This window comes from Callospermophilus lateralis, chromosome 6, assembly GCF_048772815.1.
Source record: "Callospermophilus lateralis isolate mCalLat2 chromosome 6, mCalLat2.hap1, whole genome shotgun sequence".
In the NCBI taxonomy this organism is placed as follows: Eukaryota; Metazoa; Chordata; class Mammalia; order Rodentia; family Sciuridae; genus Callospermophilus; species Callospermophilus lateralis.
In genome coordinates this window covers 121,769,528-121,786,087 of record NC_135310.1, presented here as the reverse complement: position 1 = coordinate 121,786,087, position 16,560 = coordinate 121,769,528, and the positions used below count along the sequence as shown (strand labels likewise).

At 36.5% G+C, this 16,560-nt stretch overlaps 1 protein-coding gene across 1 annotated transcript in view; it reads right to left on the bottom strand.

The window, feature by feature from the left end:
• LOC143400735 (HLA class II histocompatibility antigen, DRB1 beta chain-like) overlaps window positions 1–2,708 on the bottom strand; it is a 30,373-nt gene extending 27,665 nt beyond the window's left edge. Inside the window, exon 1 of the mRNA XM_076857738.1 lies at window positions 2,609–2,708. Within this exon, the coding sequence (XP_076713853.1) occupies window positions 2,609–2,708 (100 nt within the window). The remainder of the gene's footprint in view (window positions 1–2,608) is intronic.
• Window positions 2,709–16,560: the final 13,852 nt, after the last annotated feature.

Genomic DNA, 16,560 nt, shown 5'->3' with positions numbered 1-16,560 from the left:
TTGAGTCATTGAGACCATAGCAGAATGACTCTGAATCATTTCAGAAGCTTTCTAGTCCAGCTAAGACCTGAAGGCAAGGTTTTCAGAGAAGTGCCCATGGGACCTCAGCTTTTACTGCTTTGGGACTCTGCTCTGTGAGTTCCAGCAGAGTGCCCCTTATCCTCCCAATCCAAGGTTCAAGTGAGTTTGGATGTGGTTTTTACCTAGCACTCCAGACAGTGCAAGCTTTAGTTTGCTGCATTAGTGTGATGATAATTTTGCCGGTGCCCTGAGTACAAGAACTGCAGAGCCATGATGGTCTTAAACTAGATTTAAAAGGATTCACTGGACAGCTTGGGGACTCAGGAAAAGGCATGTTGCATGAACAGAACTAAAACAGAGATCCCCCACTACAGTATGAACCAGAGGAATCATAGAGTAGAGGCCACCACAGAGTCCTCATTAAGGTAATGTAGTATAGCCCTTGAGACCACAGAAACGTGGGAAATTCAATCCTGGGAAGGCTTAGGCACTAGACTGCATCATAAGAGCTTCTGGACACATTAAGCCCAGCAAAGCCAAGGGGGCATGGCTGCCCGAGGCCCTGGGGGGCCACTCCACCCAGGGTATCATGTGGGACATGGAGTCAAAGATTTTTCTCCAGAATTTAGAATTAATGCTGTTTTCCACATTGGGACCAGTTAACACCTTCATCTTGCCTACTTCTCCTTTTTGGAATGAGAATACCTATTCCAGGCCTGTCTCATGATTATCTTTTGGAAAGAGGCTTCAGAGGCTTCAGAGCTGGAGGGAAATTTGCTCAGTATGAATCCTGGCATGAATCTGGCCCATATCTGAACTAATGAGACTCTGGACTTTGGACTTTTGAGTTGATAGTGCAATAAGTTAAGTGTTTGGGGGTGACCGGTATGGTATAAATAAAGTTTATATGGGAGAAGGAGATGAATTTGCGGGACCAGGGATGAATGTTATGGTATGAATACCTCTCTTAAAAAGTTCATGCACAATAACACTATGCACAAATGAAAAGTGTTGAGAGATGGAACGTTTAAGAAGTGATTAGGTCATGAGGGAATTGTCCTAAAGAATGGATGAATGAACTTTTTCATGGGAGTGGATTTATTATCATGAATTTGCATTTGTTATAAAAAGAAATCTCTCTCTCATGCTCTCATGCACATTTGTTTTCCTCTTTGCTCCTTGGGATGATATAGAAAGCAGGCACACCTCAACTAAAATCCCTTGATATTAGACTTCCTAGTCTCCAGATCTATAAGTAATAAATTTCTGCCTTCATCAAATAGACATTCTTAGGTTTTCTGTCATAGAAGTACAAAGCAGACTAAGATAATGACATCTCTGGGGAAAGAATAGGGTAACCAGACATGGCTAATTAAGGATAATGGAGGGTACAATGTAGGTAACAATTTGGGGGAAAACTCCAGTAGATCAATGAGTTCCCTTTACTTACTGACTCTCATCCCATGAGACAATAACAACCTTCACACTCCCTGTACCCCTGGTCAGAATTATAATTTGAACCATATGAAACTTATGATTTTTGAGTACTCTTGACTTTCAAAAATAGAATGTCATATACTTTATATTATACTGTTGAATTCCTTCCTGTAGGCTCAATTCAGAGACATGGGAGGTGTAGGGGAAACTGATGGTGTAGAAAGATTCAAAACAGAATCAAAAACCAGTCATGGAGGCCCACGCCTGTAATCCTAGCCACTTGGGAGGTTGAGAAAGGAGGATAGTCTCAGCCCATGTGTTCAGCCCGCCTGTGTAACATAGTGAAAACTTGTCTAAGGAAAGAAGGAAGGAAAGAAGAAAAGAAAAAGTTAAAAGAATCTTAAAGAGTACTAACCTATTTTTTTCAGAAGATGCTCATTAACTACAGGTTTATTCCAAGGTCTAAGTGCTCTGCTTGAGTTTCAGGGTGCTTTCCACAGGAGAAAGAGAGAGCATTAACTCTAACTTTCCTTGGAGCATCTGCAGCACAGGGATTCAGTGCTGAATGTTTATACTTCATAAACACTGAAGTTTGGGAAGAAAGAGAAGATAATGGAGGATACCTCTTGTTATGTCCTCACACTTGAGACAGAGGTGGCAACCTCATGGATGCTGGTGAGGACATAACACAGGATCCTCCAACAGAAACCCTTCCAATTCCCTTAGACTCCCATAAAAATTTTCAGAGAATTCTTTCTTCCTTGTTTCTGGCATAATTGAACACAATAAAGGGAAGTGCTATAGGGGAATTTTTAAAGCATCGTTATTTCTAAGTCTCCTCAAGTCTCTGAGGAAATATGATGTGATGCTAGAGAGGTTCCACTTCAGGGAGCTGGGAAGAAATGGTGTATACAGAGGGCCTCTGCACAGGTCTCCTAGAGAGGACAGCATCTGGGCTTGTGTGCATGTGTATGTGTGTGTGTGTGTGTGTGAGAGAGAGAGAGTGTGTAATTTGAGACTCATGTGATAAAGATAAGCAGTTACAGAGAAAACTCACACATTTTTGAAGGATTTTGCCTGGACAAAGTGTGAAAGTCCCATCCTTCCCCCTTCCCCCAATTTCAGCTCAGCACCCAAGGTGTGCACTTACGGCGGGTGTCCCTGGACAAACCCACAGGAGGGCTCAGCAGCATCAGTATCACAGTCAGAGCTGCCATACAGGAGCATCTGGGAAGCAACAGACACACCATGCTGGAGAGCAGGAGAGGATGGATGACAGAGGATCAGGCAAGTGCCACTCAGTGAGAACAATGGCCCTTATCACCTGCATCCCAAATAATAATAACCAAGGTGTTCATTTGTTTGATGTTAGATTTGGTAATCTTAGTGTTGAAGAACCAATCAGCATCAGAGATGAAAATCATCATCAGTTGGTAGTCAGAGACTCAGTATGAGGGCCCTGTTCTGCAACTTACGATTTCCTCTATGAAAATGACTGCTTTAATTTAGTCTTTTAAAGATTTGATCCAGTTGCATCTGAAACATTAATTAGACTATCTGTGAACTGTCTCTGTTGGCCTCTGACACAATAACTCTTCCTTTATAAGAATTAATATCTTATATGAAAAATCATTCAATTCCTTAATCATAGTTCCCATTATGATTTCCTCATTTTATTGATGATATATTTCTTTATTATTCCCCTTCTTCTACCTTATACTAAGAAAAGATGCAAGGAATTTGCTAATGAATACATTATAGAAAATTCAGAACATAATAAAAAATATGACTTACATCATTTAATGTAATCATATAAATTGAAGCATAATTTTATCATTCAATAATTATGCATTATATTAATATAAATATAATGTCTTAGAATGGACTGGAAAGGACAAATATACATATAAAATTCAGTATTACTTCACATTCTGCCACGGTTCTAATAAGCAGTCTTTCCCTATGGGCCTTAGCATTTCTAAAGGTAGAAATCACCATGAAGCAATAAAAATCATGAAAATTAACTTAATGATTTTTTTTGTATTTTTACTTTGTCTTCAGAATTGTCCTGAGGGATTTTTATACATGCTATTTTAAATCAACTCTCATATCAGCACAGCAAGATAAGTAACCATTCCACTCCCAGAGATGGGGAGAATAAAATGATGGTGAATAAGCAACTTGCAAGGATACATGTTGTCCTTTTTGTGCAACAAAGTTTGAATGAATTGTACATGACCCAGTTTCTAAAGAGAATAATGTCTCTCATATGAAAATTACTTTATCACTTAAGTCATGAATATGCATATCAGTAAGGCTACTTTTCAATGAATTATAGCATTTTATTTTACATAATGTGAGTCAACCACTGTGCTGAAATTATAGCTACCTCAAAAGATTCTCTTAATCTCCACAGCTATTCTACTCTGGAAAGAATGAAATTTGGATTTATCCTTCATAATGACATTTATGGCTCCACACAATTCCTAAATCCAGTTTATCACTCTTGATCATTATTTCAGCTTTCTTAGCTTAATGTAGGGGAAGTTTGATGAACTCAGAGCAAAACAGAAATAGTATCTCAACTTCGTTGAAAAAATATATTTCTATTAATGTGGAAATTTTGAAATTTCTTAAAGAAATTGAAAAAATTTCACTATCATTCCTGAATTTCAGAAGAAACTCTTTGTTCCCAAATCTGAATGATAATTCACAACTATGGCTAGGCATGCAGTTGCAACCAGAACATTACATTTAATGTGACCAGCAGAAAAATTATAACTTAGAAACTAACTGCAATGAGTGGTATTATAAGAAAGTGAAGCTAAGCTTTTCCTGGGAATTACAGAATAAAATGGAGAGCAAAGAAAAGAAATTTCAGATACCCCATTTGCCATCTTTATTTGGGGTAACTCCTATCTTAGGACACGGGCCCAACACCCCAACCCTCCCCATCCCCAGGCCACCAACCCAGCCCAGTGCTTGCTGCTACTTGGCTGGCCCCCAGCTCTCAATGCTAAGTCCTAAAGTGCCCTATACAAAACATCTCTCCACAACAGTCATGCAGACTGTGCTCAGCCCCCAGGACCTCTGGAGAGAGAGATTCCTGAATGGAAAGTAGAAAGGGCAGGGGTGAGAGAGATACAGTTTAGAGACTAAATTAGAGAACAGGAACTGTGGGGACCACAAGCAATGTAAGGAACTAAGATCAGGAGCCCACATCACATGAGTGGACCCCAAAGGAGATTCCTGGGTGTTAAGGTCTGTAAACAAGTCAGGATGGCACCTGGTATTTTGCCAGAGAACTGTTAGAGTCTGTAAACAAGTCTGCATGGTGCCTGGCAAAATGCCAGAGGGAGTGGTTTGTGAAGTAACAAAAGCGAGCCATTAAGTGTGGAGATTCCTTATTGGTTGACTGCTGTATCTATTTTATGATAATTAGATAAGCTGTGTAAAATGTATAAATACCGCTCCTGTCCTACAATAAACGGCTTCCACTCCTGCTGTATCAAGGTACACAAGTTGTTCGTCACCCCCCTCCCTCCCGGTTATTTTGCTGCAGCCGGACTGCGGCACCTGGGGATCTTCCAATGGGGACTGGCAAGTGCTATCCCCCACCTCCAGGAGTTCTACCACTAAGACCACCCATCCCACCCTAATAAACTTCACCATCCTGAAGATGGAAATACCAGCCCACTCCAGACAACCACAACAATTGAATGAGAAAGGAAACAGGGAAGATATTGATCTCCAACAGGCATAATTGTTCAATTTTCCTTTGAGATTTTTTCCCTTTTTTCCCCACCCTCACATCCCCAGTATTTGTGAAACCAAGCACTTTTCATGCATTGGGCTACTGAGGACTGGGATGTCTGAATATTATAATATGGTTTTGTTGTATATTCTTTTAACCTTTATTTTTACACTTTTTTCTTTTTAATATTTTACTCACTCTCTATATTTTTCTCCCACTTATCTGTCTCCCCAGTCTCTTTCTCTCTTTTCTCCTGCTAACAGCCAACTTCTTTTGATTCCTCATTCATGCTTCCTATGATCTAATACCTCTATATTCTCACTTTCTACCTCATTAACATCTCAGCCTACACCTCCCATCTTCCTTTGTCCACCATTAGAAACTGTAGACCCTTTTGAAAACTTACTGCTTATATTGTAGATAATAACCAAACACACCCTTTCTGTTTACTGTGACAAACCTGTAAATGTCTAATAGACTATTTGGTTTAAGGCTGAATATTGTTGCACTGAGTGCTGTTAATAATGATCTCCCTCTTCAAGGCAAGGAATTGGACCTACAGGAACACTATAAGTCTAAAGGATAAAAACTGTAACACCTTGGATCTGCACTGCTAGAGGGAAATACACACAAACAACATGACAAAACAAGGGAAGAAAGTGCAGAGTTCAGAATTAAAATGATCTGTGAAGTAAAACATGATATAAGAGAAAACTCAGGCAATAAAAGATCACTTCAATAAGCAAAAGACTACTTCAATAAAGAGATAGAGATTCTAAAAAAATGAGAAATCCTTAAAATGAAGGAAACAATAAACCAAATTAAAAACTCAAATAAAGTGTCACAAACAGACTGGATCACCTAGAAGACATAACCTCAGGCAATGAAGACAAAATATATAATCTCAAAAATAAAGTTGACCATAGAGTGAAGATGATAGGAAATCATGAACAGAACTTCCAAGAATTATGGAATAACATTAAGAGACCAAATTTAAAAATTATCAGGATAGAGGAAGGCACAGAAGTACAAACCAAAGGAATGAGTAATCTGTTCAATAAAATAATATCAAAACATGTTTTTCAAACCTGAAGAATAAAATGGAAAATCAAATACAAGAAACTTACAAGATAAAAAATGTACAAAACTAAAATAGATCCACACCAAGACATATTATAATGAAAATGCCTAGCATACATAACAAGTATAAAATTTTAAAGGCCACAAGAGAAAAGTATCAGATTACATATAGGAGGAATCCAATTTGAACTCAGCATATTTCTCAACCCAGTCCTCAAAGCCATGACATCTTAGAAAAACATATACCAGCTATGAAAGAAAATGGATGCCAAAAGAATCATATATCCAGAAAAATTAAGCTTCATATTTGATGAGAAAATAAAAATCTTCCATGATAAACAAAAGTTAAAAGTATTTTACAGCTAAAAAGCCCACACTACAGAACATCCTCAGCAAAATATTCCAAGAAGAGGAAATGAAAACAGCAATGAAAATCAGCAAAGGGAGGAATGACATTAAAAGAAAAGCCAATCAAAGGATAAGTCAAGTCAAGTTAAAAACAAAAAATAAACCAAAATGACTGAGAAAACAAATCATGTCTCTATAATAACCCTGAATGTTATTGGCCAAACACATAATCAAAAGACATAGACTGGCAGATTGGATCAAGGAAAAAAAAACAAAAATATGCAGACTTCAAGAGACTCATCTCATAGGAAAAGACATCCATGAACTGAAGGTGAAAAAAAATACTATTCATATGGACTGTATAAACAAGCAGGGGTTTCCATCCTCATGTAAGATAAAGTGGACTTCAAGCCAAAATTTTTCAGAAGGGATAAGGAAGGACATTTCATGCTGCTTAAGGGAACTATACATCAACAAGACATAACAATTATAAATATATATGCCCCAAACAATGGAGCATCTATGTACATCAAACAAACTCATCTCAATTTCAAAAATCAAATAGACTGTAACACAATAATACTTTAACACACCTCACTCACCAATGCATAGATCTTCCAAACAAAAACTAAACAGAGAAAATATAGAACTCAACAATACAATCAATAATTTAGACTTAACAGACATATGTAGAGTATTTCATCCATCAATGAATGAATACACTTACTTCTTAGTGGCACATGGATCCTTCTCTAAAATAGACTATATACTATGCCACAAAGCAAGTCTTAGCAAATACAAAAAAAAAAATACAGACACTACCCTGCATTATGTCAGATCATAATGAAATGAAATTAGAACCCATCGATAAAATAAATAATAGAAGCTACTCCAACATCTTCAGACTGAATAATATGCTATTGAATGAACGATGAATAGCAGAAAAAATCAAGGGGGAGATAAAAAAAACTTAGAGAAAAATGAGAACACCAATACAACATGTCAAAATCTCTGAGACACTATGAAGGCAGTGCTAAGAGGAAAGTTCATTGCATTTAGCTCATTCATTAAAAGAATAAAAAGCCAACAAATAAATGACCTAACATTACATCTCAAAGCCCTAGAGAAAGAAGAACAAATAAACACTAAAAGTAATAGATGACAAGAAATACTTAAATTCAGAGCTGAAATCAATGAAATTTTAACATAAAAAATTCAAAAAATTGATGAAACAAAAAGTTGATTCTTTGAAAAACATGAAAAAGGAAATATCACAGTGGTTAAAATTGAAATACAAAAGATAATTAGAAATTATTTTGATAATTTATACTTCAATAAAATAGAAAATCTCAAAGGCATTGACAAATTTCTAGATATATATGATGTACCAAAACTGAATCAGACATACACAATTTAAACATATCAATTTCAAGCAATGAAATAAAAGATCATCAAAAGCCTACCAACAAAGAAAGCCCAGGACCAGATGAATTCTCAGCCAACTTCTATATGACCTTCAAAGAAGTATTAATACCAATATTCCTCAAATTATTCCATGAATAGAAAATGGGGGAACTCTTCCAAACTCATTCTATGAGGCCAGTATCATCCAGATTACCAAAACCAGACAAAGACACATGAAGGAAAGAAAACTTCAAACCAATATTACTGATGAAAAAAGAAGCAAAAACTCTCAATCAAATTCTGGAAAATTACATACAAAACATATTAAAAAGATAATGCACCATGACCAAGTGGAGTTCATCCCAAAGATGTAAGGTTGGTTCAACTTATAGAAGTCAATAAATGTAATTCATCTCTTCAAGAATGAAAGATAAAAACCATATGATCATCTCAATATATGCAGAAAAAGCATTTGACAAAACATGGCACCCTTTCAAGTTCAAAACACTAGAAAAATTAGGGATAGTATGAACATACCTCAACACTGTAAATGCTAACTATGCTAAGGCCAAGGCCAACATCATTCTAAATGGAGAAAAATTGAAAGCATTCCCTCTAAAAACTGGAACAAGACAGGGATGCCCTCTTTCACCACTTCTATTCAACATAGTCCTGGAAACTCTAGCCAAAGCAATGAGAGAGATGAAAAAATTAAAGGGATATGAATAGGAAAAGAAGAACTCAAACTGTCACTATTTGCTGACAATGTGATTCTATAATTAGAAGATCCAAAAGATTCCACCAGAAAACTTCTAGAGCTAATAAATGAATTCAACAAAGTAGCATGATATAAAATCAACACCTGCAAATCAAATGCATTTAAGTATATCAATGATGAATCCTCTTAAACATAAATTAGGAAAGCTACCCCATTCACGATATCCTAAACAACAACAACAACAACCACTTGGCAAATCAACCTAACAAAATATTTGAAAGACTCTACAATGGAAAGTACAGAACACTAAAGAAACAAGTTGAAGAAGACCTTAGAAGATAGAAAGCTCTCCCTTGGTCTTGGATAGGCAGAATTAATATTGTTAAAATGGCCATACTACCAAAAGTATTATACAGATTTAATGCGATTCCAATCAAAATCCCAATGACATTTCTCATAGAAATTGAAACGGCAATCATAAAATCAATTTGGAAAAATAAGAGATCCATAATAGCCAAAGCAATTTTTAACAAGAATGAAGCAGGAGGCATCACAAACCAGAACTTAAACTATACTACAAAGCTATAGTAACAAAAATGGCAGGGTATTGCCACCAAAATAGACATGTAAGCCAATGGTACAGAATAGAGGGCACAGAGAGGACCTCACATAAATACATTTATTTCATAGTAATCAAAGGTGCCAAAAACATACATTGGAGAAAAGATAGTCTCTTCAACAAATGATACTGAGAAAACTGAAATCCATATACAGCAAAATGAAGTTAAATCTCTATCTCCCACCATGCACAAAACTCAACTTAAAGTGGATCAAGGGCCTAAGAATTAGACCAGAGACTCTGCACCTAATAAAAGAAAAAGCAGGCCCAAGTCTTCATCACTTCAGCTTAGGACCTGACTTCCTTAACAAGACTCCCAAAGCACAAGAAATAAAATCAAGAATCAATAAATCAGATGGATTCAAGCTTCTTCTCAGTGAATGAAATAATCAATAGCACAAAGAGAGAGCCTACAGAATGGGAGGAAAATCTTTACCACGTGTACATCAGATAAAGCACTAGAACTCAAAAATCTTAACACCAAAAAAAAAAAAAAAAAAAAGGACAATCAATAAATGAGCTAAGGAACTGAGCAGACACTTCACAGAAGAAGATATACAATTGATCAACAAATTTATGAAAAAATGTTCAACATCCCTAGCAAATAGAGAAATGCAAATCAAAATCACTCCAAGATTTCATCTCACTCCAGTCAGAATGGCAGATATCAAGAATACTAGCAACAATTAGCGTTCTCGAGGTTGTTGGGGAAAAGTTACACTCATAAGTTGCTGGTGGGACTGCAAATCGGTGCAACCAATCTGGAAAGCAGAATGGAGATTTCTTTTAAAAAAATTGAAATGAAACCACTATTTGACCTAGCTATCCAACTCCTCAATCTGTACCCAAAGGACTTAAAATCAGCCTACTATATTTACAGCAATTATATTTGTAGCAATTCACAATAGCTAAACTGTGGAACCAACCTAGATGCCCTCCAATAGATGAATGGATAAAGAAATGGTGGTATATGTACACAATGGAACATTACTCAGCATTAAAAGAAAATAAAATATGGCATTTTTAGGTAAATGGATGAAGTTGGAGAATATCATGCTAAGCAAAGTAAGCCAATCCCCAAAAATCTAAAGATCGAATGTTTTCTCTGAAAAGTGGATATTGATGCATAATGACGGGGCCAGGGAGCACATAGGATAAATCAAGAAACTTTGGATATGGCAAAGGAAAGGAAGGAGAGGGGAGGTGGTATGGGGATAGGAAAGATGGCAGAATAAGTTGGACATCATTACCCTATGTACCTGGAGGATTACACGAATGTTGAGACTGCATTGTGTACCAACAGAGAAATGAAAAGTTGTGGTCCATTTACATAGAAGAGTCAAAATGTGCTCTGCTTTTATGTATAACAAATTAGAAAAGATTTTAAAAAAGGAAAAGCAATTATATATCAACAACTTGCAGAAATACATTTAAAGAAAACACCATCAAAATTGTTCATATATATAAATTTAACATACAATCGACAAGTTATACAAATTTTATTTTTAAAAAGAATAGACAACAAACAAGTATATTGTATTCACTTATGTGTAATAGAGATAAAGTGATTTAAATATTATAATCTCACACTTTTTTCAGTGTTAATCCAATATACTGATAGTTTAGGTACAACAATGTAGCCAATGTTACCAAACCATCAATCCTATAAATGATCTCTGGGATGAATTTCTTCACTGAAAGCAAGCAGGGAAAGATCTACCTTGCTCTTGGATACTCAGAATTAATATTATTAAAATGACCATACTACCAAAAGCACTATAAAGATTTAATGCAATTCCAATCAAAATCCCAATGGCATTCCCAATAGAAATAGAAAAAGGAGTCATGAAACTCATCTGGAAAAATAGGAGACCCGAAGTTCCTAAAGCAATCCTTAGCAGGAAGAGTGAAGCAGGTGGCATCACTATACCAGACCTTGAACTATAGTACAGAGAAATAGTAACAAAAACAGCCTGGTATTGGCATCAAAACAGGCTGATAAACCAATGGTTCAGAATAGAGGACACAGAGACTAACCCAGAATATTGCAATTATCTCATATTATAAAAAGGTGCCAAAAACATGAATTGGAGAAAAGATAGACTCTTCAACAAATGGTGCTGATAAAACTGGGAATCCACATGCAACAAAATGAAATTGAACCCCTATTTCTCAACATGCACAAAACTTAACTCAAAGTGGATCAAGGACCTAGCAATTAAATCAGAGACTCTGCATCTAATAGGAGAAAAGGTAGGCCCTAATCTTCATCATGTGGAATTAGGCCCCAACTTTCTTAAGAAGACTTCTATTGCACAAGAATTAAAACCAAGAATCAATAAATGGGATGGAATCCAACTAAAAATTTTCTTCTCAGCAAAATAAACAATCTGTGAAGTGAATAGAAAGCCTACATCCTGGGAGCAAATTTTTACCCCTCACACATTAGATAGAGCACTAATCTCTTGGGTATATAAAGAACACAAAAAGCTAAACACCAAAAACACAAAGAATCCAATCAATAAATGGGCCAAGGACCTGCACAGACACTTCTCAGAAGATGATATACAATCAATCAATAAATATATGAAAAAATATTTAGCATCTCTAGCAATTAGAGAAATGAAAATCAAAACTAAGATTTCATCTCACTCAAGTCAGAACAGCAACAGATGGTGTTGGAGAAGATAATGCTAAGTGAAGTTAGCCAATACCAGAAAAACAAATGCCGAATGTTTTCTCTTAAATAAGGTGAATGACTCATAATGGGGTAGGGAGGGGGAGCACGGGAGCAATAGACAAACTCTAGGTAAGGCACAGGGTTGGAAGGGAAAGGGAGGGGGCAGAGTGTTAGCAAGGATGGTGGAATGTGATGGACATCATTATCCAAAGTACATGTATGAAGACATGAGTTGGTGTGAACATATTTTATGTACAAATAGAGATATGAAAAATTGTGTTCTATATGTGTAATCAGAATTGTGATACAGTCTGCTGTTATGTGTTTAAAAAAAGAAATCAATTTTTAAAAAAAGACCCCCAAGGGGCTGGGGATGTGACTCAAGCAGTAGCGCACTCGCCTGGCATGCGTGCTGGGTTCGATTCTCAGCACCACATAAAAATAAACATGTTATGTCCATGCATAGTGAGAACTAGCTGATTATTAAATGGTAGGCTTCTTGGCTTTTCCTCTTTTAATCCTTCTAATACTCATTTTTCTCATAATATCCTTTCCCCCCACTTTGTAACTTTATACAGAAGCAACTTCTTGACAACATGACCCATCAAGCCCAGACCACCTCCAAAGAACACGCAAAAGCCGTTCTCCTCCTTCACTCACAACATGACTCTCCTGAGTCCCATAAGGAAGGAATGACACATACCAATGTCAACATTTCCTCCCTCTACACCCCACTCAAGCCTCAACCACCAGAACCATGTAGGAGCCTAAAATACTCTCCATCTCTTTATTCTCTTGCAGATCTCACACAGGGATCCCTACTCTGCCCCTTCTCGGAAGGAAGTAGCCAGGTATGATAAAATCACCAAACTCATTCTATCCCTTTCAGAGTCTGGAATGATGGATATTGTTACTTACCTGCCCTCCTGCCCCACCCTAAATTAAATCTACCACCAAAACTCCTCTCATAATCTGGCCCTGCCCATCAAGAGGGCCTACAAAATGTAACTAACTCCTCCCATGACATGGCTTTGCTAAGACCTTATAAAAGCCAGACCCTTGTGGTGGCCTGACACCATTTTGCCCTCAAAGATGTGCCCCTCCAGTGCTGAATAAATCTTCTCTGATCCATGAGGTCTGCCTTCATTTTTCTTTTTCTTTTTGTATTCTCTTTCATGTGCTTTCAAAAAATGTGAATTGATGGTTCTCTTTTCCAGCTTTTGACATTCTTCTTTTTATTGTCTATATTAGGCCTTTTGGTTAAGGTTTGTCATGAGGAGCTTCTTTTCTGATTTTGTATATTTAGGATTATAAATGCCTTTAGTATGTGGCTATCTAATTTCTGATATGGGGGAACTTTACTGTTACTATCTCATTAAAAGTGTTCTTAAAGTCTTTATCCTGTATCTCTATGTTCTCATCTATCAAAATGATTCTCAGGTATAGTCTCTCAAAGATTTCCCAGAGTTCTTGTAAATTCTGTTCATGTTCTGTCATTTTTTCCCTTTATTGCATACTGTGTACTCAAGTCCATGTACCCTATTTTCAAAGCCTGAAGCTCTTTTCTATGCAATCTAATCTCTTGATTTTGACTTCAAGTGATTTTGAAATGTGATTCATACTGTCTTTCATTTCAAGGAGTTCTGATTGGTTTTCTTTAAATGTTTTAATTTCTTTATTGAAATGATCTTTCATCTCCATTTGCTGTCTTAAATTCCTTGAATTATCTTTTAATTCACTAAACATTTTAAAAATAATTTTCTCTAATCTTTCTCAGGAATTTCATCCATTCCAATATCTGTGTGATACTTTAATTAGGGGATTGTGAATTTAGGTGGGAGATTTGACTGCCTGGGGAGAAAAGAAACAAGAAACAAGGTATGAACAAACAAAAAAATGTAAGATTTAAAGCACTTAAACCCCATATTATTATACCCCATCTAAGTCAAATCAAGGCTAAATAATTAACAAGTGCAGAATTAAAATATTAATGTGAAAGTAAATTTGTATATATATAGAACATGGCAATGGGCGCGGAGAGATCAAGTCTCTGACCTCTTCAGCTGCGCGGGCATAGGGAGTCGTAAACCATCTAAGTGCTGTTTGCTCAAGATCACAAGGAAATGCTGAGCTGACGTGGATCTGGGGCGAACAGTCTGGGCCTCTCAGAACACACACCGAGCCTGGATCGGCTGAATTCAAGCTCCCATTCACCTGCTTCTCGCAGACAAACCGCTGTGACTCAGCAATAAACGATCCCACTGAAACAACTGGTCAGCCCTTCGGATCCTACGGAGGTTAGTGCCAACTGAGCCTTCATAGGCATTGGCCACAGGATTGAAATGGGGCTTGGGAGAGACAGTCAGGACCCACACGTTGCATTGGACACCTGGCAAAGGGAACAAACTGTCACCATTTGCATGGAATACCACCATGGCAGAGAACTGACGTCACCAGAATGCGGCGGAGGAGATAACTTCATTGAAACCAGGGGTGACAGCATCAAATACATTTATAGGAGTAAACAGTAACTCAGAAGTCAAACAGAACAAGAAGTAACATGAGCAGCATGAAAAAGCAAGGAAGAAAAGGAGTACAAACAATGCAGGACAGCCTAAATATTAAGGAGGACCTAGAGGCATCAGAAAAATGGTCAAATAAAGAACTCAAGGAATACCTTAGACAGATGGAATGGAACCTTAAAGAGGATATGAGACAGCAAATTCAAACAGTGAAAGAACACATTGAAACTGAATTACATAAACAGATAAAAGAAGAAGTTAAGCATCTTTATCAGGAGAGAGAGATTATAAAAAAAATTCAAAAAATTATTCTAGAAATGAAGGAAACTATAAACCAAATTAAAAACTCAAATGAGAGTATCACTAAGAGAGTGGAGCAAGTAGAAGCCAGAACGTCAGATAATGAAGACAAAATATATCATCTTGAAAAGAGTCTAGCCAACTCAGAAAGGCTGGTTAAAAATCACAAGAAAAACATCCAATAGATATGGGATAACATAAAAAAAAAACTTAAGAGTCATCGGGATAGAGGAAGGTATAGAGATTCAAACCAAGGGAATGAGTAACCTGCTGAATGAAATAATTACAGAAAACTTTCCAGAAATAAAAAAGGAAATGGATATACAAATTGTAGATGCATACAGGACACCAAGCATACAAAATAACAGTAGACCAACGCCAAGACACCTTGTTATGAAGATATCCAATATACAGAACAAAGAGAAAATATTAAAAGCTACAAGAGAAAGGAGGCAGATTACATTCAGGGGTAAACCAATAAGATTAACAATGGATTTTTCATCACAGATGCTGAAAGCGAGAAGATCCTGGAACAACGTATTTCAAACACTGAAAGACAATGGATGCCAACCAAGAATTCTGTATCCAGAAAAATTAAGCTTCAGGTATGACAACGAAATAAAAATCTTTCATGATAAACAAAAGTTAAAAGAATTTGCAGCCAGAAAACCAGCATTGCAAAGCATCTTGAGCAAAACACTACACGAGGAAGAAATGAAAAACAATAACCAAAACCATCAGTGGGAAGTGCCTCGGTAAAGACAGAGGGCAGGGGGAAAGTTAATCATGGAGAAACAAGCTAAATTAAAAAAAAAAAAAAAGATAAATAATCAAACATGGCAGGCAGTACAAACCATATATCAATAGTAACTCTAAACATTAATGGCTTAAACTCTCCAATAAAGTGACATAGGCTGGTAACATGGATTAAAAAAACAAATCCAACAATATGCTGCCTCCTGGAGACACATCTGATTGGAAAAGACATACACAGGCTGAAGGTGAAAGGTTGGGAAAAAATATACCACTCACACAGTCCTTGTAAGCAAGCAGGGGTGGCCATCCTCATATCGAATAAAATCGACTTCAAGACTAAGTTAATCAAAAGGAATAAGGAAGGACATTATATACTGTTAAAAGGAACCATTCACCAACAAGACATAACAATTATCAATATTTATGCACCAAATAATGGTGATGCAACATTCATAAAACAAATTCTCCTCAAGTTCAAGAATCAAATAGACCACAACACAATAATTATTAGTGACTTCAACACACCTCTCTCACCATTGTTGGACAGATCCTCTAAACAAAAGTTGAATAAAGAAACTATAGAACTCAATAACACAATCAATAACCTAGACTTAACTGACATATATAGAATATATCAACCATCATCAAGTGGATATACTTTTTTCTCAGCAGCACATGGATCCTTCTCAAAAATAGACCATATATTGTGCCATAGGGCAACCCTCAGTAAATATAAAGGGGTGGAGATAACACCATGCATTTTATCTGATCATAATGGAATGAAACTGGAAATCAATGATAAAAGAAGGAAGGAAAAAATCCTACATTGCATGGAAAATGAACAATATGTTACTGAATGATCAATGGGTTACAGAAGACATAAAGGAGGAAATCAAAAAATTCTTAGAGATAAATGAAAAT